The 25,167-nt window shown below is 39.9% G+C and overlaps 1 protein-coding gene across 17 annotated transcripts in view; it reads right to left on the reverse strand.

The window, feature by feature from the left end:
- Nucleotides 1-25,167, reverse strand: part of RAPGEF2 (Rap guanine nucleotide exchange factor 2) — a 238,563-nt gene that overhangs the window by 12,362 nt on the left and 201,034 nt on the right. For 10 of the 17 annotated variants that reach the window (XM_075198125.1, XM_075198102.1, XM_075198090.1 and 7 more), the window contains 15 exons: nucleotides 20,788-20,965; nucleotides 16,919-17,055; nucleotides 14,968-15,126; nucleotides 12,571-12,723; nucleotides 12,058-12,222; nucleotides 11,141-11,248; nucleotides 10,643-10,846; nucleotides 10,319-10,427; nucleotides 9,492-9,738; nucleotides 4,035-4,210; nucleotides 3,239-3,479; nucleotides 2,376-2,759; nucleotides 1,249-1,460; nucleotides 1,034-1,157; nucleotides 233-256 (listed from right to left, as the gene is read on the reverse strand). In XM_075198125.1, coding sequence (XP_075054226.1) covers nucleotides 233-256; nucleotides 1,034-1,157; nucleotides 1,249-1,460; nucleotides 2,376-2,759; nucleotides 3,239-3,479; nucleotides 4,035-4,210; nucleotides 9,492-9,738; nucleotides 10,319-10,427; nucleotides 10,643-10,846; nucleotides 11,141-11,248; nucleotides 12,058-12,222; nucleotides 12,571-12,723; nucleotides 14,968-15,126; nucleotides 16,919-17,055; nucleotides 20,788-20,965 — 2,621 coding nt within the window. The remainder of the gene's footprint in view (nucleotides 1-232; nucleotides 257-1,033; nucleotides 1,158-1,248; nucleotides 1,461-2,375; nucleotides 2,760-3,238; nucleotides 3,480-4,034; nucleotides 4,211-9,491; nucleotides 9,739-10,318; nucleotides 10,428-10,642; nucleotides 10,847-11,140; nucleotides 11,249-12,057; nucleotides 12,223-12,570; nucleotides 12,724-14,967; nucleotides 15,127-16,918; nucleotides 17,056-20,787; nucleotides 20,966-25,167) is intronic. The other 7 variants (XM_075198094.1, XM_075198108.1, XM_075198131.1 and 4 more) reach the window with 3 other exon arrangements.

Genomic DNA, 25,167 nt, shown 5'->3' on the forward strand with positions numbered 1-25,167 from the left:
TGTGTCCCATATTTCTGTTTACCCATATAAAGTAAACAAAATTATTTGATTTTAATGATCAATTTTTCTTTCAGGGATTGACTAAAACTGCATGAGTTGAATTAATCAACAGTCTGCCGGCAAGAGGGTTAAAAGGTAACAAAAAGCGAAAAGCAAAAGAAAGGAAACAATGCGAATGGGCAGAATGAAAATAATGTGTGGCAGGGAGCAATAAGGCCACCAACAAACTCACCCCAAACTTCTCCACTTCTTCTTCCTGCAAGTGAGAGCCATGGAGGGAGAAGCAAGTGTATAGGAACAGAAAGAAAGGGAGAGAAAGATCACAAGCTCAGAAAGAAAGGCTCAGACCTCAAGACAAGACACACTGAAGCCAACAGACATTTCTAAAAGGCACACAATGGGGAGCAGTGTCAGTTGTGGCTTAACTCCCTAGGGTCTCAAAACACAAAAAATTCCACATCTCCTGTCTGCTACACACATTCATGTGCGCTCAACAGTCGTAAGAGAACTTGTTTATTTTAACAGCAGTTGTGAGGGATGTTGCACTCCACCCTGAATGTAAATAAGTGGAAACTGGTGCAAAGGAAAAAGGTATTGTAACCCATAGCAGCCAGACATTGCCTTTCATTTTGAAAACTGCATTAGAAAATGATAGTTCGCATCTGATTGCTTGCTGTGTGTTACAGACTTTTTCAGCGCATCAGTTTTAATAACTTTTCTCTTGTGTTTTGAGAAAGCGTAGGCAACCGCAAGCTGACAAAAGCAGTTAAGAATGTAATAAAACAATTCTTAAAACACTAAGTCAGAGCAAGGTTACCTGTGGCTGTCAATGTCAGCTGAGAGTGGAGACTTCCAACTCCAGCTCAGTGGCTACAAATTGCTCACCCCTTAGTAACACTTAAAGTAGACTACACAATACACCCACTAAGTACGTTTTCATATTTTAATCCCATATAATAATCTGCAAGGACATGAATCAATTATGCGAGAAGAATAGCTTCAGCTAAATGTAATTAAGAAGTCCTAAAAGTACCTTGTCCGAAACATTAGGGCAGGGTCCAAGTTAACAGAGGCCATTCGACCAACGTGGCGGATTTCTTTTGCAATCATCCGTAGTTTCTCAAAGTTCACCAGTCCCTCCACTTTGGAGTCATTGCCTGGTTGAAAAAAAAAAACAATATTTAAAGATAAGTGATACATTTTAGAAATTTGTAAACTAATAGGGGTTACAGGAAATAATTTAAGTACCTTCATGTAAGAAAGTTAGGTCTTTCTTGATAACAGGAAATAGAGGGATGATGGGAGGCTGTAGGTTCTGGCTATTCAGCACATTACGATATTTTGCCATGTTCCTGGATGGGTCAAAGAGGTCTTGGAGATCTTGAAAAAGTTTTTCGTATTTACTAGGGAGCTTTTCCCATGTTGTTCTCAGTCTTGATACTGCAGCTAAATTTAAGCCACTGCAACAAAACAAATCTCATTTAATATAAATCACATTCTACATATTAAAAGACAAGCCTGCACTGATGTACTTATGTAATTATTTAGGATACCAGGACCGCAAGCATTAGGCAATGCATGATGAGCAGATATTATATCTTAACTGTGAAATCATGATGTTTTCTAAATATAGAATACTAAAGCCTGATTAAAGCCAAATTGCAAAGTCAATTTAAAGAATATCAGTTTTAAACTGTTGCCCTTCGTTCTCTATTGTGTCTCACTTCTTTTTGAATTGGGCATAATGCAGATGAGCGGTTGGGTGTGGGCTGCCCAGTTGGTTGAAGTATTTATGACATGTTGAAATCGTGCACATGCAAGTTTGTTTGACTGGAATACAGTGACATAGGGAAGTCTTACAGCCCAAGGTATGGTAATGATAGCTAACCAGCATTGCACAAATGGAAAATAGCTGTTAAAACTATGGAGGTAGGAAAGGGGACCCAAACATATAAACTGCAGAGTTTCTTCCTGCTACAGCATACAGCAAATCCTCGGACCCCCTCTAACAGACAGTCCAGAGCCGTAACTTAGAATTCTAGTGCCCGGGACAAGAAAGACAAATGCCGCCACCTTAGCCCTCAATTTTAACCAAATTAAGCTAAAATTATCCAAAATTGCGCCCCCCTTTAGCGGTCACCCCTGTCACACAGCCCTAGTTACGGCCCTGAGACAGTCAGATGGAGAAAACTGCAATTGTCTATCCATGACAGGTATACTTCTAGAAAGTGAGAAACAATAAATCTCCCCATAGGATTGCTGCAAAGTCTACTGATATATATAATTTTCAAACATATGAATAATTATACTTACTATTCCCTACAGCTGGAAAACCTAAGCACACAGTAAATAAGCATTAAAGAATGTGGTTTTACCTAATGATTGCAAACATAGAGTTGAAGTTCTTGCACTCTCTACAGTGCAGAGCTATCTTGATAAAATGCTTGATGATCTTCATCCTTTTCAACTGGTTGGTTTCCCTTAGGATTTCGGAGGCCACCCAGAAGGTTTCTTGGTTAATTACTTCTTCAAAGTTCTTGAGGTTGGTGCAGCCTGTTTTTGACTTCAGCTTGAAGAGGTCATCAATGTACTCCGTGGGCTCAATGTTCCGAAACAGCTCAAAATTCCTCATCGACAGCTGCGTGGCAACCTCGATGGTACTTAACTGCAGCAACGAAATCTGACTTTCCCTTAGCAAGTCCTGGGCGTCTTCATCTGAACATAATGTTTCTGTTTCCATGTTGTTTTTAAGGTAATACCTAAAAGAAGAAACTCAGCATCAAGATGTATGCAAGGACTGTATTCTAACCTCATCCAGCTAGGATCAGAAAGTTGACGATAGAAATAAAATGTGTTTAACCATATATTCTATATTTTGGGATCAAGTGTTAAATGTGAGATGGCAAGTGTGAGACCGTCATAGCATCCCATTGGCAGCAGGAGCTGCAATGATGACTCAGCTGCTAACTGTAGCCAATAGGATTACATCATTTGGAAGACTGTTGTCATACTATGATGTGGTTCGTCTGGTCTGGGAGGCATCTCATGAGATGCATACACTAGCATTTTCATCAGATATAAACAGAAAAAACAATATCTAAAGAGTAATCAAACAATAACCTAAATATCTTGCGTGCATGAAATACCTAATAGGCTTGCATGTGTGCAGATCCCAGAACTACCACTTTACATGAAAGAATCAACAATTAATAAACATTGAATCATAATAGGACAATACCTGCCACTGAGCTGTATTCTGTCTGCCAGCTTAGACAGCTGATCTGGGAGCCGCCTCTGCTTGATAACACCTTCAGGCGTCACAGACACCTCACACAAAGAGTAAGCGTCAGGTACCGCAGTTACTGCAAACTCCCTGATAGCCTGAATGACCACTTCCTTGGCAGTGGTATCTTTGCTTATCATTATATAGCGGCTCTGCTGGTCTGCCTTGAACACTCGCAGTACCTGGTCAGGAAGATCTGGAGATAAAATAGGTAATTTTAAAATAAAACGCAACAGATCTTAAAATTTAGAATATCTGTATATTGTCTCATAACCTGTAATAATACACAGTACATTTTCCTTTTTACACAGTACATTCCATTTTAAGTGCTGCAAGTTGCAAGCTTAAACCAAGACTTAAACCAAGCTGTTTCTTCAACAACTTTTTGTTTTTGCAATTTAAATATAAAATTATTATGCAAAAAAAACTAGAATCAAAAACCTAAATAATGTAATATATTTGTAAAGACATTTAAGAAAATGTCCCATTATAATAAGTCGGTACATCATTTTCTATTACTAAAGGATGCATTACTTATCATTAACCAAGCTAAAAATAGCCTGAAATGTGGAAAAATAAACATGAGCCTAAGTTAACAGCTGTGTGAAAGAGAACTGGTGCAATCAGCAGAGTTAATGAAAACAGATCAGCATTAGCAGCTCCTTCAGAATGTCACTGCAAAGTGATAAGTGAACAAACTCAGCTGGGAAAAAGGTGCCAGCAACAAGATACAGGTTGAGGGAGTTCTCACCTGGGGTGGTGTTAAAGTCCAAGATACGGTGATGAGACTGCAGTAAATCTGGATTGCTGGATGACAGCGTCCCACTGACAGGGAGTGTGGCCGGCATGTGCTTAGTCTGCCGCAGACCAACAATGCTGTCATCTTGAGATTGCCCGATTCCAATGTCACTGGGAACAAAAGAGAACCTGATAATTACATCCCTTTCTGCCTCTGACACATCACTGTCAATGCAGCAGAATAGCAGTAGGTTTATTATCTTATTCATTTCTATCAGCTCTGTGATAAAAGACAGATTTCACTGGCTTCTCGCTCAGTTTCCTTATGCAAATGTCATTAGGTGATGAGGGCAATGTATTTCACATCTTTATCATACATGGGCAACTGGTAACTACTACTGTACACAGGCCAATAACAGTGGTGACCGCTACTCTGCAATTATATACAGTAGCTGTGTGTTGCCATTATGCATACAATGTGAACAGGCCAACACAACACAATTGGGCTCACTTAATAAAATGCTGCTATTCAAAAGTAATAGAAGTATTGACAAAAACAAATAAAAAACATAAAGTCGAAGAAAAAAAGTACTATTTTTGCTTACGAGAATATTTTAATGTTGCACAGTTACGTCTGTCAAGTAAGAAGATTTTGTTATTGCTATATGTTTAGGGCTGTGCAGCCATCTTTTGGCAGCGCTAACGGGCTCACTGCCGAAAGCGAGCTGGCCACTTGGCCACCTACACATTTGGCCAGATTGGACATCGATCTAGTCGTTTGGCTTTATTATTGCATGATAGAATGACTATCAAGGGCTGGCTTATTGAATGCCTATGGAAATATAGAAAGACTGGGAGAATACAAGTGGTAAGTCAGAACACACAAATAAAAATGTTTTTGTGGTGGATTGCAGAGCGTAATGCTGCCCTATCTATTCAGTCCGTGCACAAAATATTCAGCATCCATTCAAGGCAGAGCTGAAAGGAGCTGTACAGAACATAAGCCAGGTCTTCTCAGGAAGAATCTGCTCTTTTCACATAGGGTGGTGTAACGCCCACTCAGTGTGCTGTGATAATACTTTGAAGAGCGAGAGAGTGAAATGTCAGTGAACTTCAAGGAGGTAAAAGTGTTTTCACCTGACACTCAAGAGAATTGCTTAGGGGGATCTAGTCCTGTCATGTGTAACATTTTCTCTGAATCTTTACTGACAACCACAAATTAATGTCAAATACGGGGACAAAAGAGCTATATGGGATTGGTGATCTAAGATAGCACAACAGTAAAAACCGCATTCATTACACCTTCATTTTCTCCAGTAAAAGGCGCAACAAACGAAATGTTATTATATGTCCCTGTCACTTCCACCCCAGCCAGTCACTCCTGGAGCTACAGGTGCCTTTTCTCCGGATACATCGCATCACGTTGTAGCCAGAAGCAGCACAGTTTTGCTCAAATGTTTACTTTACAATTTTGTAGCTGATGGCATGCATAATGTGCACCTAGGGAAACACAGCATTTATAACGGTGTCTTTCAGGCAAGTAATTGCCATTTCTCACCGATTAATACGTTTATATAAAAATAACTTCTTTCAGCGGATCATTTGAATGCACACATCTTAAAGCCAGAAGCTTTTATTGTCTAGGAATATAATGTGATTGGGCGAGGCTCAAATCCGTTCACAGGAAACGCAATCACTAGACCCTTTGAAGACCAGGAGAAGAACTATTGAATAGGCCTCAGCAGTACAAAGAACTATTTTATTACTTCAGGACAAGAAGTAGCAAGTATTAGTCAAGGATGTGTACTCTAATTAAATATATCTCTTACCAAACCAATGTAATTAAAAACTATTTGTTTGATTACATCTTTTGTCAGGGAGAAAGGAAATGCTACTTATGTTAAACTGTAAGGCAGGGGTCTGGCAATCCTTATAAATGGATTACAGGGATAAAAGTTGTATCTTTTCAGAGTAACTGTGACATATATCAGATAACATCAACCCTGATATATTCTGTTCTCTACCTATAGATCTTAATTTAGGGATTTCATAATTATAGCTATAGATGCAAAATACTAAGTTTAGTACAGTGGTTCCCAAACCGTGTGCCTAGACTCCCTGGGGTTACTCGGTGATCTCACATGGGTGTCTCGGCAAGGGCCAGTGGTAAGCAAGGCAGGGGACTCATTGGTAATTATTTTGACTTAGGGGTGCCTTGAAAAAATTATGGAGACCCTAAGGGTGCCTTGAACTGAAAAAGTTTGGGATCCACTGGTTTAGTAAAACAGAAAAATAACATTAAAAAAATTGTAACGCAAAATGAAAAAAAAAAACATTAACACCAACAAAAACACACAGAAAAGGGAGAGGTTTCAAAATATATATGGAGACTAGGTCTTGTTAATATTAAATTCGTTCCTATTTATAAAATCCATAAGTGTAACTAAGCAGCAGTCGTAATGACATACTGTGTGTGGATTTCTATTTAACAGACAGAAGGATGAGGATATATTCTTTTATCCAGCCTATCACGCTCACGTTTTTTGTAATGAATGCAACATTACTTATCAGCCCATAGTAAAGAGAAGTGGACTGCATAGGACCCCACTGAGTGACAATAGGCTTTACTATTATTACAGTACTATTCATCAGAGCGCAGAGGCTTCAACACAAACATTTCTGAAACTATTTACATTTGTAATCATGGGACACAGGACGTAATAATTTATGGTTATTGCCTTACTGTCAGTCCTTTGACTTGTCACATGTTGTGTACATTTTTAAAATTTGATATAGAAATGTTGTTTTGTAGATATTGCCTTTTCAGATGACTAATTTCTGTACATAACCTCCTTCAACTCCTACTAAACACACTGTTTTATCTTTGATTCTTTAAAAGTGCTTATTTTTTGTTGCTCTTGGATTTGATGCAACTAGATGGTCTCTGTGCATTGCTATATCCAGACAGCAATTATGTAAACAAACAAGTCTGATATAAATACGGATAACCTTGGTCACATTGTTCTGACAGTTCTGAAGAACAAATAATTATAAAAAAAATTATACTTTTTGGTAGTATAAATACTAATGTAAATTTTACTTTTAATGGTACGCAAATCTCATATTGTCCAACAATATGCAATCCAAGCTGCAACAACCAAAAGCAACAACATTTTATCATTGTGGCTGGTCCCCGATTACCGGCTGCCGTGCCAATTTACTCCAACGCCAGGAGGGTAAATACTGGATGCCGGAGGGGTTAAATCCCCGCGCTAGGCGGTGTGTGAAAAGTTATTTATAAAAATATGTTTTTTCTTAGTAAATAAAAAAATGTTTTATATGTGGGCGCTGCAGCGCTGGCTGAGTAGCCCCCAGCAATGCAGCATGTAAGGGGTTAAACCTCTGCGCCTATAAAGATGTAAAAGTTAAAAGTGGGAAAGTATGTGTGTAGAGGCTGCAGCGCCGGTAAAGTACCGGCGCTCAGCGCTGAAGGGGTTTACTCCCGGCGCTGGGCGGTGTAACTATGTGTATTTTCACTGTAAATGTGTGTTTAAATATATGAAAAGTGCAAAGTAAAAGTGTAAATGTATGTATAATAAAAAAGAAAGTACTTACCCTGGGCTGGGGCTGCAGAGGCAGCCCTGAATCCCCTTCATCCCCCGGCAGCCAGCATCAATGGCTGACGGAGGGACGTAACCAGCCTCCTGGGAGGAAATAGGTCCTGGAGGTGCAGCACCTCCTGAGGGCCCAGGAAGCCAAGTCCCTAGTTGGAGCTCAAATAGCTTCAACTAGCGGCAGGCCAGGGACTGCTGCCCCGGGATCTGGCTGCTCTCCCCTGGTACTATTTCCAGCCAGGGAGCAGAGCCAGACCCCGGCGCCCAGTCCCTGGAAGTCAGTTTGGGCGGGAGATTTAAAAGATAAACCTCTCGCCCAAGACAGTGGAACCAAGGGAGGAGAGTGGGCTGAGCTCCCCTCTCCCTGGCAACTCGTGGACAGGGGAAAAGTATACTGCCCCCAGCCACTAGCAGCCATGTTAAAGATGTTAAACTCCCTGGGCTGATCCACGAGCAGGCTGCATGAATCAACCCAGATTGGTTAAAGGGACAGGAGGACGAATTACCCTCTGCTAAGACAAGTCTCAAATGTGTATGAAAAAGGCTCTGTTTTGTATTAAAAGCAGTTCTTCTTTCATCTGACCTGATCACTGGCCCCTTTAACCAGTGTAAGTACAAATAAACATCACTTGCTTCAAAGACCTGCTTGGAAACTTCTCTATCCTGTGACCTACAGATTAGACCCAACTCTAATTCGTTTCCGGCTGTTCTGAGGTTTGTACCCAGCACCACCGATATGCCCTCTACCCAGCAGGTTTGGCCAGTGTGATAGGCCAGTGGGGATCCATCTACAGCAAGCCTGATCTATAGGACGAGTTCAGGAGTACCAGCCCAGGTACACCAGTAACAGGGTACACTAACAGCGTCAGTTACCCCGAAGAAATCTGGTTCTGGATGCCGGTAAGGAGTCTAATGGTGGCAGCATTTGTAAGCCCCTCCTACTACGGAAAGAGGGCGCATTTGGGATAATGAAAGGGAATGGTGGCAATAACAGACAGGGTGGCATAGGCGGTCCATCCGGTCACAAATATGTATTAATACAGGTACACAGTATCATCATTTTAACCATAGGGAAGAAGCTCCAAAGAGCTGACTTCATTATCTTGTATAAATACATGCAAGGTCAATACAAAAATCTCTCCACAGACAGTTTCACTGACAAGTCTTCACAAGGGGACAGCTGTGAAGACTAAAAGGAACACAGTAGGTTTTATTTACTTAGGGATTATGAAAAGGATTCTTTACGGTAAGAGGGGTAAAGATGTGACATGCCATACCAAAGCAAGAGGACTTTCATTGGGGTTTACATGCATTTTAGCTAATTACATCATGGAAAGCTATTGAAATTAAGCCATCATCATCATCATTTATTTATATAGCGCCACTAATTCCGCAGCGCTGTACAGAGACCTCATTCACATCAGTCCCTGCCCCATTGGAGCTTACAGTCTAAATTCCCTACTATACACACACACACAGACAGACAGACTGAGAGGGAGAGACTAGGGTAAATTTTTGACTGCAGCCAATTAACCTACCAGTATGTTTTTGGAGTGTGGGAGGAAACCGGAGCACCCGGAGGAAACTCACGCAAACACAGGGAGAACATACAAACTCCACACAGATAAGGCCATGGTCGGGAATCGAACTCATGACCCCAGTGCTGTGAGGCAGACGTGCTAACCACTAGGCCACTGTGCTGCCAAGCTACAATGGAAGGCAGATCCTGGATGGAATCTATTAGGACCAGAAATAAATCTTAATGATTTGTCTCCACTAATAGTATGTGCTATATGCCTAATAAGGGTTAATGTTGACAACAATGACATATGTTGACATACATAAAGTATTCTTACTTGTAAGGCTTCTGAGGCAGAATGCTGATCCGTGTTTTATCCAGAATCTTCTTCAACTTATTTCGTCCTCCAACAGTATTTGCTTTGCCTTTTTTACTCACTTTTTCAAGTCCTATAACTTGTTCGACATCAACAGCAAGATCTGGTATAGAATATCGACTGGCCTTTTTGATGTCTCCAATTTTCGGCAAGTGTGGAGCACTATTTCTCTTCTCTTCCAGCATTCTAGATAGCAGCTCTTTAAACACTGGAAAAACACCCAACACCGTTATTTAAAAGGCAACGCTGAATAAATAAAAACAAACCTATGATGAGGTCTAAGAAATAAGGGAATGAAATATATTGTAAACGCTTAGATGATAATTGGGGTCCCTCCAAAGGAAACAAAAAGGCAGAAGAATATGAAGTAATTAATACTGGAACTCTTTGTAGCATCATAATCCAATAGTTTCCAATTATCTTACATTAGAGAATGTCAGACTTAAAACAACTAATCCATGAGGTTTTTTAATTTAAATTTTTAGATTTTATAAATGAGTTTACGTCTCCATAAAATCTTTAAAATCTTGGGGTCATGGATAGACACGTCTATAGCTTAAGAGACAACCTTTTGGACAACGATCATTATCAATTAATCAATGAATTAACTACTAACATCGATTTATGTCAAAGATTGCCATGAGTCGGAATTGATGCCCGTGTGTTCTTTAGAGTTTTCTTTAGCTGTATTTTATTAAAAAGTTATAAATAAAACTGTAAAACATAAATAAAAATACAAATATTTACTAAATATATTTCAGTGTGCTATGAGAAAGCAATCAACTTACCAAACAAATTGGTTTTCACAGTGATAGACAAGTGAGTATTGTTCTTCAGGATTTCCATAGCTTTCGTTAGCTGAATGTTTTCAAAGTTCTGACCGTTCACCTCCAAGATCTACAAGTAAAGGGCAAGTAACTCAATGTGATTAATAATCCAAGCTGTGACATTTACCTTCCTGAGAAAGAATGGTTTGGGGCTGGCTTTTTTTCCCTTTAATGTACAGGAATTGCAGAAGTAATGGATTTAATTGCCATGAATTATTGAACTGGTTCTTTCTTCCCCAGCAGTAAATAGCAGAGATTTCATAGGGAGAAGGTAGTCTGTCATACCTGATCCCCTCTCTTTAAGCCGGCTTCCACTGCTTTGCTTCCAGGATCCACGCTATCAACAAAGATGCCAAATCCCTTGTCCAATCCCCCCAGCAAAGTGAAAGGTAAAGTGGCTTCTCGAGATGGCTTGGTTAGTGTTATCAATCTTCTTTTTGCCTTGGCAGCACATGCAATATTTAACAGCCTCAGGTGTCCACCCATTTTCTGAAAGCAGAAATTAAAGCGCTTTATACACTCTGCAGAAATAACAATAATGTGCTTATACTTAAAAATATATAGTTAATGGTTTGTAAACTGCTACTATTTTCCAGAATATTGGCACAAGTTTGCTTCATTGAAATAAACATACTGTTAAGTGGTAATACCAAGTAATTACACATGGAAGCATTTCACTTTTTTTTTTTAAAATCATTTTCTCAAAATAAACCGCTGAATGTATTTATTTTATTTACTGCTTTTCACTCCAAAATCAGACGTTTATATAAAGAAAATTTTTACCTCTCGTTCCAGGTTGTTTTCAAATTCCTCCAAAAAACGAGTCATAGCAGGGTCCCCTTCAAAGTCATTAAAGTGATTGTTTACCCATAGGAGCACTACACGAGTCACCTGGAAGGTAAAGGACAGGATGTAAGATCCCCTGTGCAGCCATTCCTGCACCTCCCTGGGCTGGGATTGTGTGCACTGTATGTATGTTATCCCTCTAGAAAAGTATTCCTAAACCAACCCTACAGATTGTAGACAACACAATAATACCATGTGGATATCCTTATGTAAAAAAGTGTAAACATATTATAAGGTATAGCATATTAGCAAATAATGTTTTAATAAAGGCTCAATAGTGCTCATGGTTTGACTGGTAAGAAAAGGATGCAGTACTTTATATTTCAAACCATATGCTCATCAATATGGGGAACCAGGAAGAAAATCATGTCTATGTTAATCCCATTAGGTACTGAACATACTCTGAAAGAAAAGCTGCATTAGTTATTGGGTTATATCCCTCTCATTTATCTTTCTTGAGTTCACTATCGGCTACAATTTTACTTACAATTACAGTATTTGGAATTTAGATTAATTCAAACCACCTATTTGCAAGTCTAATGGTAAATAAAAGGTAAAACATGACCACAGTCAAACTACTGTGTAACAGCAAGACCCAGCATGTCCTACCAGCTAGTCACATGCTGGAACCTTTAAGTCTATGACAAAGGGGAAGTCAAAGTCTGCCCAAGTTGGTGTTAACCCCACTGGTACATAATGTAATATACTGCACCCTTGAGGAGGTGTTATAGAATAGGGTGATAATGATGACCAAAGTCAAAAGCTGCAAAAGAGAAGGCTATTTGTGGCCACCAAAACACCAGTCTGCTCTACACAATTGTCAAGTATGATTTTTATTATAATTTTGTTCTAACCTTGTCTCTGAGACTAGGGTCGTTGAACCACTCCAGCAACTTCTTTCCAACGTCCATAGGACTTGACAAAAAAGTCCTGTAGGTCAGTAGAAAGTCTTCTATAAATGTAGGGTCAACCACAGAATGTTCTTCTACAAGATGCATTGTTAGACGTTCCGAAGTTCCCTATGGAGAAATAATGCTTTAAACATCCAACTCTGTAGTAAAGTCAAAGGACAGAATATAATCAGAATAGTGCTCCAACCCAGATGGCTTGAACACCAGTAATTGGGAAGCAAAATCAATATTTCACTGAAAGAAAAGACTTGCAGGAGGTATATTATTGCTCCTGAGGAAAGTATCAATATAAAATGAAATACATGCAGCGAAAGGCTGGCATAGAACACAAAACAATTACAAGAAAATATTTTCTCAAAGACTGAAGTGAAAATTATTTAAATATTACATTTAATTTGTGATGAGTCAGGAAAAAAGAAACACTGCAATGAATTAATCTTGTTAGTTCTCTATTACCTTGATGACAATGTGGCCTTTCCTGGTGCCCGTGCGATCAAGCTCTCTGTGCTCTTTCACCATAACAATTTCCCCTTCTTCCTCCACTTTCTGCATGTTCTTCTCCACTTGGTTCAGGATACGGCAATAATCTTGCTGTGCTATGCAAACAAACTGGGGATAGAAGAAGAAAGTAATTCCGCTCATTATTAATTGAATTCAGAATTGCCATATTTCTAGGTTTGTTTTGCCAAAGCTTCATGACCCATATGTCCAGTTATGTATATTGAAACATTCCACTTTCATTAGTGTGACATAATTACGTTTGCCACAATCGGTGGCAGTAACTCACATATATGGCATAATGTAACCCATACTGGTAATATTAGAAGCTATGGAGTTATGCGACTATATAAAATGTGATACAAAAGGCCACATAGACAGCAACAAAGTACATAGTACAGAAGTGAATGTGAGAAAATAAAACAAAAGTTTTATATAGTCAGGTTTGTGTCACTTTTGCCAATAAGTCCCATGTGGACAGGACATGCAGCATGGTATAAGGAGATCCTTAGCCCGCATTATTTCACTAGTGGTTTACTCAGATCATATTCTGCCTTGTGAATAAAGTGATTGTTTAGAAGAGCATTAAGTAAAAAATTTTGATGGCAACACGTCTTATGTCTGGTGATATGGTTTATAATTAATCTTTACTAAAGTGTATATATCCCATTGAATGTAACTGTATTCATCCCATCAAATCCAGTGACATGTATCAGGATTATAGCAGGGTTGGCAACTTGGTTTCAGTTTACTAAAATGCCGTATAAACCATACAGCATATCATTTTATTGGTAACTAATGAAAAATCCTGGTTCTATTTTAGATTACACCTGTTTGTGGGAATGTCAGCAGCAGAGAAGATAAGACATAGGAGGCCGGATTTAGAGTTAGGAGCAAAGCAAAGAAAAGGAGCAACTTTGCACCTGGACAAACCATGTTACAATGTAATGGGTACAAATTGACTTATTATTTTACACATAAGGAAAATACTGGCTGTTTTTTCATGTAGCACACACATACTTGATAGCTTTATTTTTATACTGAAATTAAAGTTGATATAAGACATGCCCTATCCAAACTATAAATCTCTCTCTACATTTTAAATTTACCTCCCCCTCCAATGCAACATGGTTTTGTCAAGGTGCAAATTTGCCCCTTTGCTTCAAACTCAAAAATCAGGCTCAGAATGTGTAACAACGAATGTTTATCAGACTGCAACAGCTATTCTACATATTTATTCACTGTCATTCAGTTGTTTACTATTAAAAGTCAAAGTGATTATATACAGTACAATATGATCACTCATTTCAAATAAGTCAAGAAGCACTTCTACCCTTCAAATGGTCTCAGCTCCACCCATTATAGCACAAGAAACCCTATCACAGCTTTGACTTAATGTGACTCTACAATAATAGCGTTCTAATAATTCACAATTAATGACATGAGTTAGAAAGAATATGAATGATTTTTGAGGTAATATTAGAACTCATCTATTGGCATAAATAAGATCATCTCTGGTGTATAGATATAGAAATCTATGTTCAAATGTCTGGAAAGTACATTTCCCAGATATTCATCAAACTGAATTTCTAATGAAGACTCTGTAATATGTACAACTACCACCTCAAGTACAGAACTTCAATGTAAACTACTCAGTAATACATACATTTCAACAGTTATACACCTAAATGGCAAAATCTAACGCCTAGCTAAAACACTAATTATACGCCATTTGGTCAAACCTAGTGCTCCATAGGGTTTTATCATTTAATTTGGAGAATACTGAAGATATTCAAACCGTAGAGTATTAACTGGTGACAAACATGTGCTGTAACCAGATTCCAGTTATCATTTTTCTGGTACAATTTTAAAAATGAAACATCTGGTTGCTATGAGTTACCTGTGGACCAGTATTCAGACCCCCCCCCCTCCAAACACACATACAGGTTAAAAGACAAAGGATAGCGACAAGTTATTTGATGGTTTGATACACAACAGCCTCTTTAGCTGGTTTTCATGAATCCATCACCCAGTGTCATCCTACTTTGTGTTGCTTCTACACATGGTCATTATTACGTTTTCAACGTATTAAAGCTTCTCTAACACTCTGTTAAGAGCAAGAACAAAGTACAAGGTTTGGTCTACACATTTAAGAGGCATTGGTTTTCAACGCCCGTGTATAAGAGGCTTAAGAGTACTGTAAAATTGTCAGACACTTCATAAACAATAGCATTTAACTGCACTAAAAAGCAACTCATTGCTTAAGATGCTCCTGATAATCTCACATGAAGGGTCCGGCTGTCTGATGAAATGTAACACTGTGCTGGCAGCCTGGCATGCTCTTTACCTACATACCTGGCAATCATCCACTTTGGTTCGCATCACTCCCTTCATGAATTCCTTTTCCATGGTTGGAGAGACTCCAAAGCTATTTCCCATGCAAAGTATTTCTGTTCTGCCATCAGGGTATGTCACTTCCACTGAGCCATTTAAAATGACTGACCAGGAATCAAGCTACAGGGCCAAAACCAGAGAAAATTAGATTAAAATCACACTGGAAATAATTAAACAGGAATTGTCCCTACACAGAAAATACTGGGCAGGCAAAATGCTTGTAGACTGCAAAAATAGCAATTAGATAAGTGGGTCAACATATAGCGAATGTAAGGGCACATATTTTATGGAAAGAAAGATAAAACCATGTACTAAGATAAATAAATGTAATACAATTAAAATTATGAACATAAAAAAAGTAAACTACAAGGCATAACAGTTCTGTAACCACAGAAAAGGCATAATAAAGGCCTTAACTTTACAACAGAGAGTACATTATTCCCAATATAACATAAAAGGTACAATTTAGAATAAAAAATCCCAAAACAGTGCAAACATGTGACACAATACTACATTATATGCATTAATATCCAAAAAATAGCAAAGCTTGAGTAGGTCATCAGAAGGGGATGTCTCCTTACTTAGTGAGAACAACTGGGTCATATCAAAAACAATAAAAATGTTATACTGGCCAGTGAAAATCACTGCAAAGATGCAATATTGCTATGAAATAGAAAAATTCTACGCAACACACACCTGCAAACAGAAAGCTTGGCATTTATGGGCTTACATGTATGTTTCCCTTTCAGACTGTGAATAATGCTCTTTCTGAGATGAAATACTGGTTTGTTTATGTACTATGAAACTTGTACCCCTTTCCTCTTTCCCCTGTATTATAAAACCAATTAAAATAAAAGGGGGTGTTATACTGATAAATATTATACAATGATACAAAATAAAGATTTATTCATAGTGCAGTAAATTATATTCCCATTATTACACATGCAAGTTACAATTTGCCTGTAAGAGGAACTCCTCATACATATGTCTTGCCTCCACTGACAGTTATGAACTCTGCCTGTCATGAGCCCCACTTGACATCACTATTGGCTGCTATGCTTTTCAGAAATAAATATCCCCCCATGTATCCACCAGCTTGTGCTTACAACACAATGCTACGTACATAAATACACAAAACCTCTCAGGGTTTGTGTGATATTATGTTTGATGGTGATGTTAGAAGGATTTGGTTTATTTCTTAACTACTCAGAAAGCGTGTCCATAATCAGACAATTAAAATGTTATGTACAGAAATTATACAATTTATTAAAAAAAAAAAACAATAAAAAACAAAAAAGATGTACAAAAAATATCAACCATGGTAGTGTCACAAGGGAACTTGATAATACCACATTCAAACTGCTCCAAAGTGAAAATCCATTTGTAGAATTAAAACGGATATAGTGTCACATGAGCATTTTCACTGCTCAATTGGATTGGTAAATGCCAACAGAAGCATTTTGGACAAGTCCAAAAACCTCAGTAAAAGTCTTCAACTGAAATCCATTATATTTCAGCAGACGTCACACTGAGCTTTGTAAGTTGTGAACTGCAGCACCAGATACCACTAGAAATATTAAACATAAATGCATTCATGTTTATAGTTGATATATCTTTTTTTGCAAAACTTGGTGTTCATTATAATAATATACTTATAAAATACAGCATTTAAATTACTGTCTTTGCAAACCACACAAAAATAATATTTTCCTGTGTCGCCAATCTGATATGTGCTTGATGATTTAACATCGATACTAGAAAATGTCAAACTCGTTGGTCACAATATCCAACCCCACTCACGTTCACAGTTTCTAACACTGCTCCCTTACACACCCACTCTTATACTTTTATGTTTTTCTACTTAACATTTTATATCCAGGCCAGTTACACATGATATTTCCAAACCACTTACCTCCTCTCCATCATTTAGTACAATGGTTCCTGCCCGTTCCACCACAGCAAACACCATGACAGCACAAAGTTCACGCCTGACAGACATTGTCATATTGGCAAAAGCGGGCAGCTGATGCATAAACTCCAGGAGTTGTTCTAGAAGAGGAAAAATCCCATTGTGGTTATCAATAAATGCTGACTGTCAAACATCTTACACATATCCAAGTTGAAACAAAAAATATAACCTAAAAAGAAAATGACATTTGCAAGACGTACATAGTTAATGTTAGTGAAAATGATCCATGGTAAAAACACCACTACATGTCGCTCTCATCTTGGCAACCACAAACAGTAATATGTCAGAGGCTACTTGTTTGTTAGTACTGTGCTTTTTATTAATACAATGGTAATAGAGATTTAGAATGTACCCCAGTGATAAACACCACCTAACACGGTGAACATTTTCACGGCCACTTAAAATGGTCTGCAGAAGTGGGTATGTAAGCTCTAAAATTAGATGACATTAATATTTCATTTAAGAAATGACATAGCTGTTACTTTGTTGCAGTTGGTTAATACAGGGTTTCCCAAACCCAGTCCTCAGGGCTCCCCAACAGTGCATGTTTTCCATATCGCCTTGCTGGAGCACAGGTGTATTCATTACTGACTGACACATTGTAACAGATCCACAGGTGGTACTAATTATGTCACATGTGATCCAGAAAACCTGCACTGTTGGGGAGCCCTGAGGACTGGGTTTGGGAAACCCTGGGTTAATAGATGAAAGTAACAAAGAGAAGTGAGCTCTATATTAACAGGTTATAGGCTTTCACTGATCAAGAAATGTGCTCCTATTACCCTAAATATATAACTGGTTATTACCAATACCACCACTTTCTAATTTATTAGGAATACATGTGACTTGTAAAGAAATATATTAGATGTCACCACAAAGTTTTTGGTCCTGAATAAAGACATGACAGATGTGTTTGAATGTTCCCAAGCTGCACAGAGACCTATAGACATCTGACACTTTACACATAGGACAGTCACTTCTACATGTTGGATATTTTCAAGTAAACATGCAAAAAGACAAAAAAAAAAAAAAAAAAAAGGCATGATAAATGCACAAGAAGACTATTTATTGGTAAATGTTTGCATGAATTTATACCCCTTTATAGACCATCCAGGTGGCATTTGGGTGAAGAACAACCTTGCACGAAATCTGTGCATATTTATCCTCTCAGAGGACAGAATTGATAATATTGCACAACTGTGGCATTATTACACCAGCAAGGAATTTTCAAGCTACTTCATCATAAAATTAAATCTATTATATCTATTATTCATAGAAAACAAAGAGGAACATAAAAAGAGGAATCTTAACTGGCTACTCGAGGACAACTATGAGTTACTAAACAATTTTTTCTCTAATCCTCCAGTAAGACTCACCATGTCTAAGTTTGTAACCGGTACTACTACTAGCAGGATTAAGTATCAGAATCATACACACACAAATAAAGACCTGAAAAGCCAGGAAGACATTATGGTCAGCTCAGTGTATTGCACAAATTAAAACCGTTCTCATAGGCAAGAAGCAGGTCAGTTGTGTAATCAGTATGTGCAGGTGAGCACGTGCACTTTACATGCTGGTGACAGCATTACAGAATGAGCTCTCTGCTACAGGTCACTGATCATATTAAAATATCAGCATTACTAGAGAGCACTTATAAATGTAGGTGAAAGATAAAAATATGTTTGCTTGTTGCTAGGACAAGCAGCAGTTTCGCTGACTCCTAATAAGGAAAGAAAATGGTTTCCCAAGGTGCCAAGGACTTAAAAACAAAAAAAAGTGTAGCAAATAAAAGAATAGGTAAACAAATGTTCGCTTTAATAAAATATAACACACATACCATCGCGCCCTGGAGGTTGTACACACTGTAAACCAACCAACAAGTATCAGTTTCTGTTTTTATTACATAGCCAAAATGCGTTCATCACAGAACTATACAGCTATACAAGGTTTTTGTGTCTTGTTTTTACCACTGTTTTAGCTACAAAACCCATAATGATCAGCGGGTTAATGATAGCTAAGCTCAGTTGCATATCAGTAGCAATTTTGAAACATTCGACCCACAAGGATTTTCTTTGTGGCTAGCAGGACAGAAAAAGGGAGACTACCACAGTAGGGGTAGGCTAGGGGTGGGCGTGCCACTACAGAGGCAAGGCTAGGGGTGGGAGTGCCACTACAGAGGCGAGGCTAGGGTTGAGCGTGTTACTACAGAGGCGAGGCTAGGGTTGGGCGTGTTACTACAGAGGCGAGGCTAGGGTTGGGCGTGTTACTACAGAGGCTAGGGTTGGGCGTGTTACTACAGAGGCGAGGCTAGGGTTGGGCGTGTTACTACAGAGGCGAGGCTAGGGTTGGGCGTGTTACTACAGAGGCGAGGCTAAGGTTGGGCTTGTTACTACAGAGGCGAGGCTAAGGTTGGGCGTGTTACTACAGAGGCGAGGCTAGGGTTGGGCGTGTTACTACAGAGGCGAGGCTAGGGTTGGGCGTGTTACTACAGAGGCGAGGCTAGGGGTGGGCGTGTTACTACAGAGGCGAGGCTAGGGGTGGGCGTGTTACTACAGAGGCGAGGCTAGGGGTGGGCGTGGGCGTGTTACTACAGAGGCGAGGCTAGGGGTGGGCGTGGGCGTGTTACTACAGAGGCGAGGCTAGGGGTGGGCGTGTTACTACAGAGGCGAGGCTAGGGGTGGGCGTGTTACTACAGAGGCGAGGCTAGGGGTGGGCGTGTTACTACAGAGGCGAGGCTAGGGGTGGGCGTGTTACTACAGAGGCGAGGCTAGGGGTGGGCGTGTTACTACAGAGGCGAGGCTAGGGGTGGGCGTGTTACTACAGAGGCGAGGCTAGGGGTGGGCGTGTTACCACAGAGGCGAGGCTAGGGTTGGGCGTGTTACCACAGAGGCGAGGCTAGGGTTGGGCGTGTTACCACAGAGGTGAGGCTAGGGTTGGGCGTGTTACCACAGAGGTGAGGCTAGGGTTGGGCGTGGGCGTGTTACTACAGAGGCGAGGCTAGGGGTGGGCGTGGGCGTGTTACTACAGAGGCGAGGCTAGGGGTGGGCGTGGGCGTGTTACTACAGAGGCGAGGCTAGGGGTGGGCGTGGGCGTGTTACTACAGAGGCGAGGCTAGGGGTGGGCGTGTTACTACAGAGGCGAGGCTAGGGGTGGGCGTGTTACTACAGAGGCGAGGCTAGGGGTGGGCGTGTTACTACAGAGGCGAGGCTAGGGGTGGGCGTGGGCGTGTTACTACAGAGGCGAGGCTAGGGGTGGGCATGGGCGTGTTACTACAGAGGCGAGGCTAGGGGTGGGCGTGTTACTACAGAGGCGAGGCTAGGGGTGGGCGTGTTACTACAGAGGCGAGGCTAGGGGTGGGCGTGTTACCACAGAGGCGAGGCTAGGGTTGGGCGTGTTACCACAGAGGTGAGGCTAGGGTTGGGCGTGTTACCACAGAGGTGAGGCTAGGGTTGGGCATGTTACTACAGAGGCGAGGCTAGCTTTTTTTTTTTATTTTACTCAAACTAATTTGCATGTGACTAATAATATGTAAGAAAATCAGATGATTGCAGCTGTAATGCAAATATAGCTGGAAAAACAGTGGCCATGAAAAGAGCATGATATAAGGTGGTCAGATTCTTAATCAGTGCAGATAAAACAGAAATGCAAGGTTTTGGAACCAGGGATTATTAATCATCACAAGGATTTGGGCAGGTTGCAAGGCAAATATCTATGTGCACAGAGTGTACCCAGTCATGTTTATATCAGCAGTGAACATTCATGAAAAGTCAGATGTTACTACTGCTTGAACCTGGCTTTTTCTGTCAGCTTACCAATGTCATCATCTGTTCGGTCAATGGGATCTTTCTCCAAACAGTCTCTTACAATATCCCGACTCATTAAGGGGTCGGATGCTCTCTCAATATCCTCTTCATCGTCATCGTCTTCCGAGTCCACAGCAGTCTCTGGTAGCCCACTTAGGTCCATATCTCCTGGCTCACTTTCTGTGGCCTGAAGAAAAATCCAAAAGGTAATAGGTTATCACAGATCATTTCTTAGAGTGTTAGTATATAAAGATTTCATGAGCTCATCAGCTGAATGAATTCTAAATGATCCTTTTGTGAGTTGAAACAATTCCTAGCCTATCAATTCACTATAACCTACTGATGTCACTGGCCTCTAATGAACTGGTAGACTATATGCTCCTAAGTTAACGGTGCAACCTACCCAGTCACTGTGTAGGTGGTAGGTACACTTTAACAAGCCACACAACCTGGTCTTTGTACCTGTTAATATGTACATTGAATGCTGTGACATCATAAGCCTTTTCTATATGCATGTGGACATAGAAATCTTAGTAGTCACCGTTAAAATTCCTACGTGGATCCTGTTGGTTTTAGGATCTACAGGGAATGTCCTGATGGACCAGGGAGGAGGTCCTTAGAAATGCTTTCACAAATCCAGCTAACCATTGTCCTGTTTTAAGTTGAACTACAATTATTAAAACTGGGTAAATTTTCCCATAGCTAGAGGCCTTACAATGTATCACTTTCAAGTACAAACATTTAACTGAAAGACATATTTGTCAAGAGAACGGTCAGATCTGAATAAAGGCCAAGTTATTGAGCACCAATGGCATTACTTCTGATTTTTTGTCAGTGAGATCATGCTTTGCAATTCATTATACTGCAGACCTCCTTGATACTTAGTGTTAATAAAACAAATGACTAATAAGAAAATTCTAAAAACAGATAAGTGTGACAATGCTTCTGATAAGGACATAATGAAAGACATTCAATTTGTCTGCACTAATGCAGTCTTCCCTAACTGCCACTGTGAATAAGCTGCTGCTATCAATTGCTGCTAGATACACAGGTAGCCGAATCTCAGGAAATAATAACCCAAAAAAAGTCATAATCCTCTGAATTTTTATTCAAGTTTCAGAACTGGGTCAGCATCTAGTGACTACACTAACAGCCCCACTTTCCAACATTAAGAGCTTGTTCACACCTGTCCACTCTTTTTGTGCTTTTAACACATTAATAATGAGCATGAAAGTCATTACAAGTAAGTAAAATAAGAGACAATGGGCCATACTCACTGCTGAGTTCTGAAACTTGGAGCCATGGTTAAAATGCTATAATGCGGCAGGACATATTTCTCCTGCCTTACAGCGCACAAACCGTGTATTTTAAAAAACATTTTGGTAAAAGCAGGATTCATGAAAAATGTGTAAAATAAAATATCACTAAGGCGGGTGTTCATTTTCATGACGTTTTATCCATTTGCCCAGGACGTGTGTGACCAAGACCTGAGTATTGTTAGCATATAAATGACATCCAGTTCTATGCTGTATAACACAAAGATAAATACAGACACACAGAAACAAAATCATTTACTGCAGTTAATGTGTCTGCAGAGTGGAGACATCCATCTTAAAAGCAGCAGCCTATCCTAATATTGTTTTCATTAATTTGCTTTACTGAATGCTGATATTTGCCATCTACAAATCTTAAATAAAGGTAAATGAGAGCTTCCATCATTCATCTCACTCTAACTACAGAAATCCCTTGTGGCTTTTCCTTGCATCTGCAACAGCACAGCCCATAACATAATAATTTCTTTATGGAGACAGGAGATCATACGCAGGAAGCAAAGTCTTTCTGGTCCTAATCTTAGAGCATGCACTCAGGTCTGTCCTCCAGTGCCCCCATAAACAGGCCAGTATCCATGTTCAGAACAGGCAAGAAAGTCATTGCTCAGTTCTTCAGGACAAATCATTTGTGCCTTTAGAGGACAACATCATGCTTTGTGCCACTTTTGGACCCACTTCACACACCTTCCAAGCAGAAGATGAGTATGTGTGAGTTGTATACTGTGACTGGATCACCTATAAATAACTTATTTGTGACTGGATCATGTAGAAATAATTTATTGTAGAAATGTATTTCAATCAGAGGTGCAGGCACCAATGTATAATGTGAAATGCACTTATCGCGTTACATTGGGATGTGTTTTGTATGGAAATGTCATTATTTGGGTTTGTAACTTTGCTAGAGATCTGTTTGCTGATAACAGGAAATGCTAAGTAAGCCTTTATGTGAAGTGACAAATACCTGTTTAGCCTGTATACCCCAGCAGGGGGCCGCTGCCTGGCTGTCTGGCGTGGCTGCATCTCAGATACTGCAAGCATCACGTTTTAGCACATAACAGAGTAGTGTAAATATTGCTAGCTTTGCATTGCACGTAAATCCATGTTTGGGAAAGATATTGTATCCGGATACAAAAAATAACTCAGACCTCAGGGGGTGGCTTACCCTGTGAGGCTGTATACAAACTATATAAAAAGAGAGACCTTGTACACTGAAATGTATCATCATTCTTGTTCCATCTGACCTGATCACTGGTACCTTCAATCAGTGTGACTGCAAATAAACATCACTTGCTTCAAAAGACCTGCATGAAAACGTCTTCCATGCTGAAAATCCTGTGACCTACAGATAAGACTCAAAATCGAATCCGTTTCCGTCTGTCTGAGGTGTGGACCCAGCTTCCCAGCATCACTGATCTGCCCACTACCCAGCAGCTCTGGCCAGTTGCTGTGGATAGATCCCCCCAGGGGGGTCTATCCACAGCAACCCTGATCCATAGTAAGCAGTCAAGGGTACTAGCCCAGGTGTACCAATGAGGGGGTACCCTAGCAGTGACAGTAACCAAAAAGGAACCCAGTACTGGATGCCGTGAAGAAGTCCAGTGGTGGCAGCATTTGTAAGCCCCTCCTACTGCGGTTAGATGGCGCATTTGGGTTAATGAAAGGGAACGGTGACAAAGTAAGCCCTGCCGGTTCTCGGCAACAACAGACAGGGTGTTATAGGCAGTCCATCCTGTCACATATATCTTTCAAAATGACCCAAAGACCACAGACTGCAATGGGAACTCAGACACATTGTACATACCAAAAAATCTGCAAAAGGCAGCCCTAGAGTTGGTTGTGGCCCACTGAGCCATAGCCGGCACTCCCCCGTTCCTTCCGTTTTATGACCAATTGTCTCCAGCTTTTATTCTTTGCATTATGCCCCACCTTTCCTCACCCGCCCTCCCCCCCCCCTCTCATCGAATAAGAATAGCAGTGAAGGTTTCGTATCACAAAACAGAGAAGACTGAACTTTCTTAGCCTCTGCTCTAAGCAGCCAACTTCTACATCACATGACCCCCTCTGGACACAGATAGGTCAGCAGCACATCTGAGAACAGAAGAGGAAGAAAGTGCTGTCTGCACCACATGGTCTTCCCTTTTTCCTCCATGGGAAAGAGCTGCGAGAAGAGGCAGGCCCTGGTATTACGCACCATTGTGTCTATCATGGGGCACATTAATATCAAAAAGCACAACAAGATGATGAATGGAAATCTCTGCAGAATTGCGCCTGTTCCAGCCTTACTCTTAACCTTCTAACAGTGGTGAAAAATCTGGTCACCTAGAAGTCAACATGAATTGGAACATTTGTTTATTATAGCTTGTACCACCTGTATGTCTTATTAACATTCTCACTAATATGGTATTACGAATTGGTGTCTTTCTTTGATTAAATACATTGTTTTAATGTTGTTAATCTTAAGGGGTAATGTGCAGATTAGAGACATTTGGTCCTTGGGGTGTAAAAGAGAGACAGACACACAGACAGAAAGAGCGCGCAAGCGCGACAGAAAAAGCGAGAGAGAGAGAGACTGTCAGTCTCTCTGTCAGAGAAAGAAAGTGCACCTATAGATACAAAAATATACAAAAATACAATATACATATATAATAAATATCTGCTTTCTCAATATGGTTAGCTGTGCATTCCCTCAACACAAACAATATTACTATTCCAAAGATAAGGGGAAAAATCTCATTTATGATTTCCATTTAAATTGATGTGCTGTGGTTAGCCACTCATATGCGCTGTCATGCCCACAGCCACATGCAAACACCAAACCCTAGGAAATATAATTCCATATATAGGTAATGGTGGGGGTCCTATATGCGAGGAAGGGAAGATAAAAAAAACAAAAAGGTGGGTCCTATCTTAACAAATTCTGTCTTTAAGAATGACTTATATAAACCCATGATAATTTTTCTTCACAGTTGTAATAAAATATACAAAACAACGGAAATCAGCTCAATATACACATGGCTCTGAGCAGGAGATGAACGAATGATCATTCTGTCTCATTCAT

This window comes from Mixophyes fleayi, chromosome 1 (genome assembly GCF_038048845.1).
Source record: "Mixophyes fleayi isolate aMixFle1 chromosome 1, aMixFle1.hap1, whole genome shotgun sequence".
NCBI lineage: Eukaryota > Metazoa > Chordata > Amphibia > Anura > Limnodynastidae > Mixophyes > Mixophyes fleayi.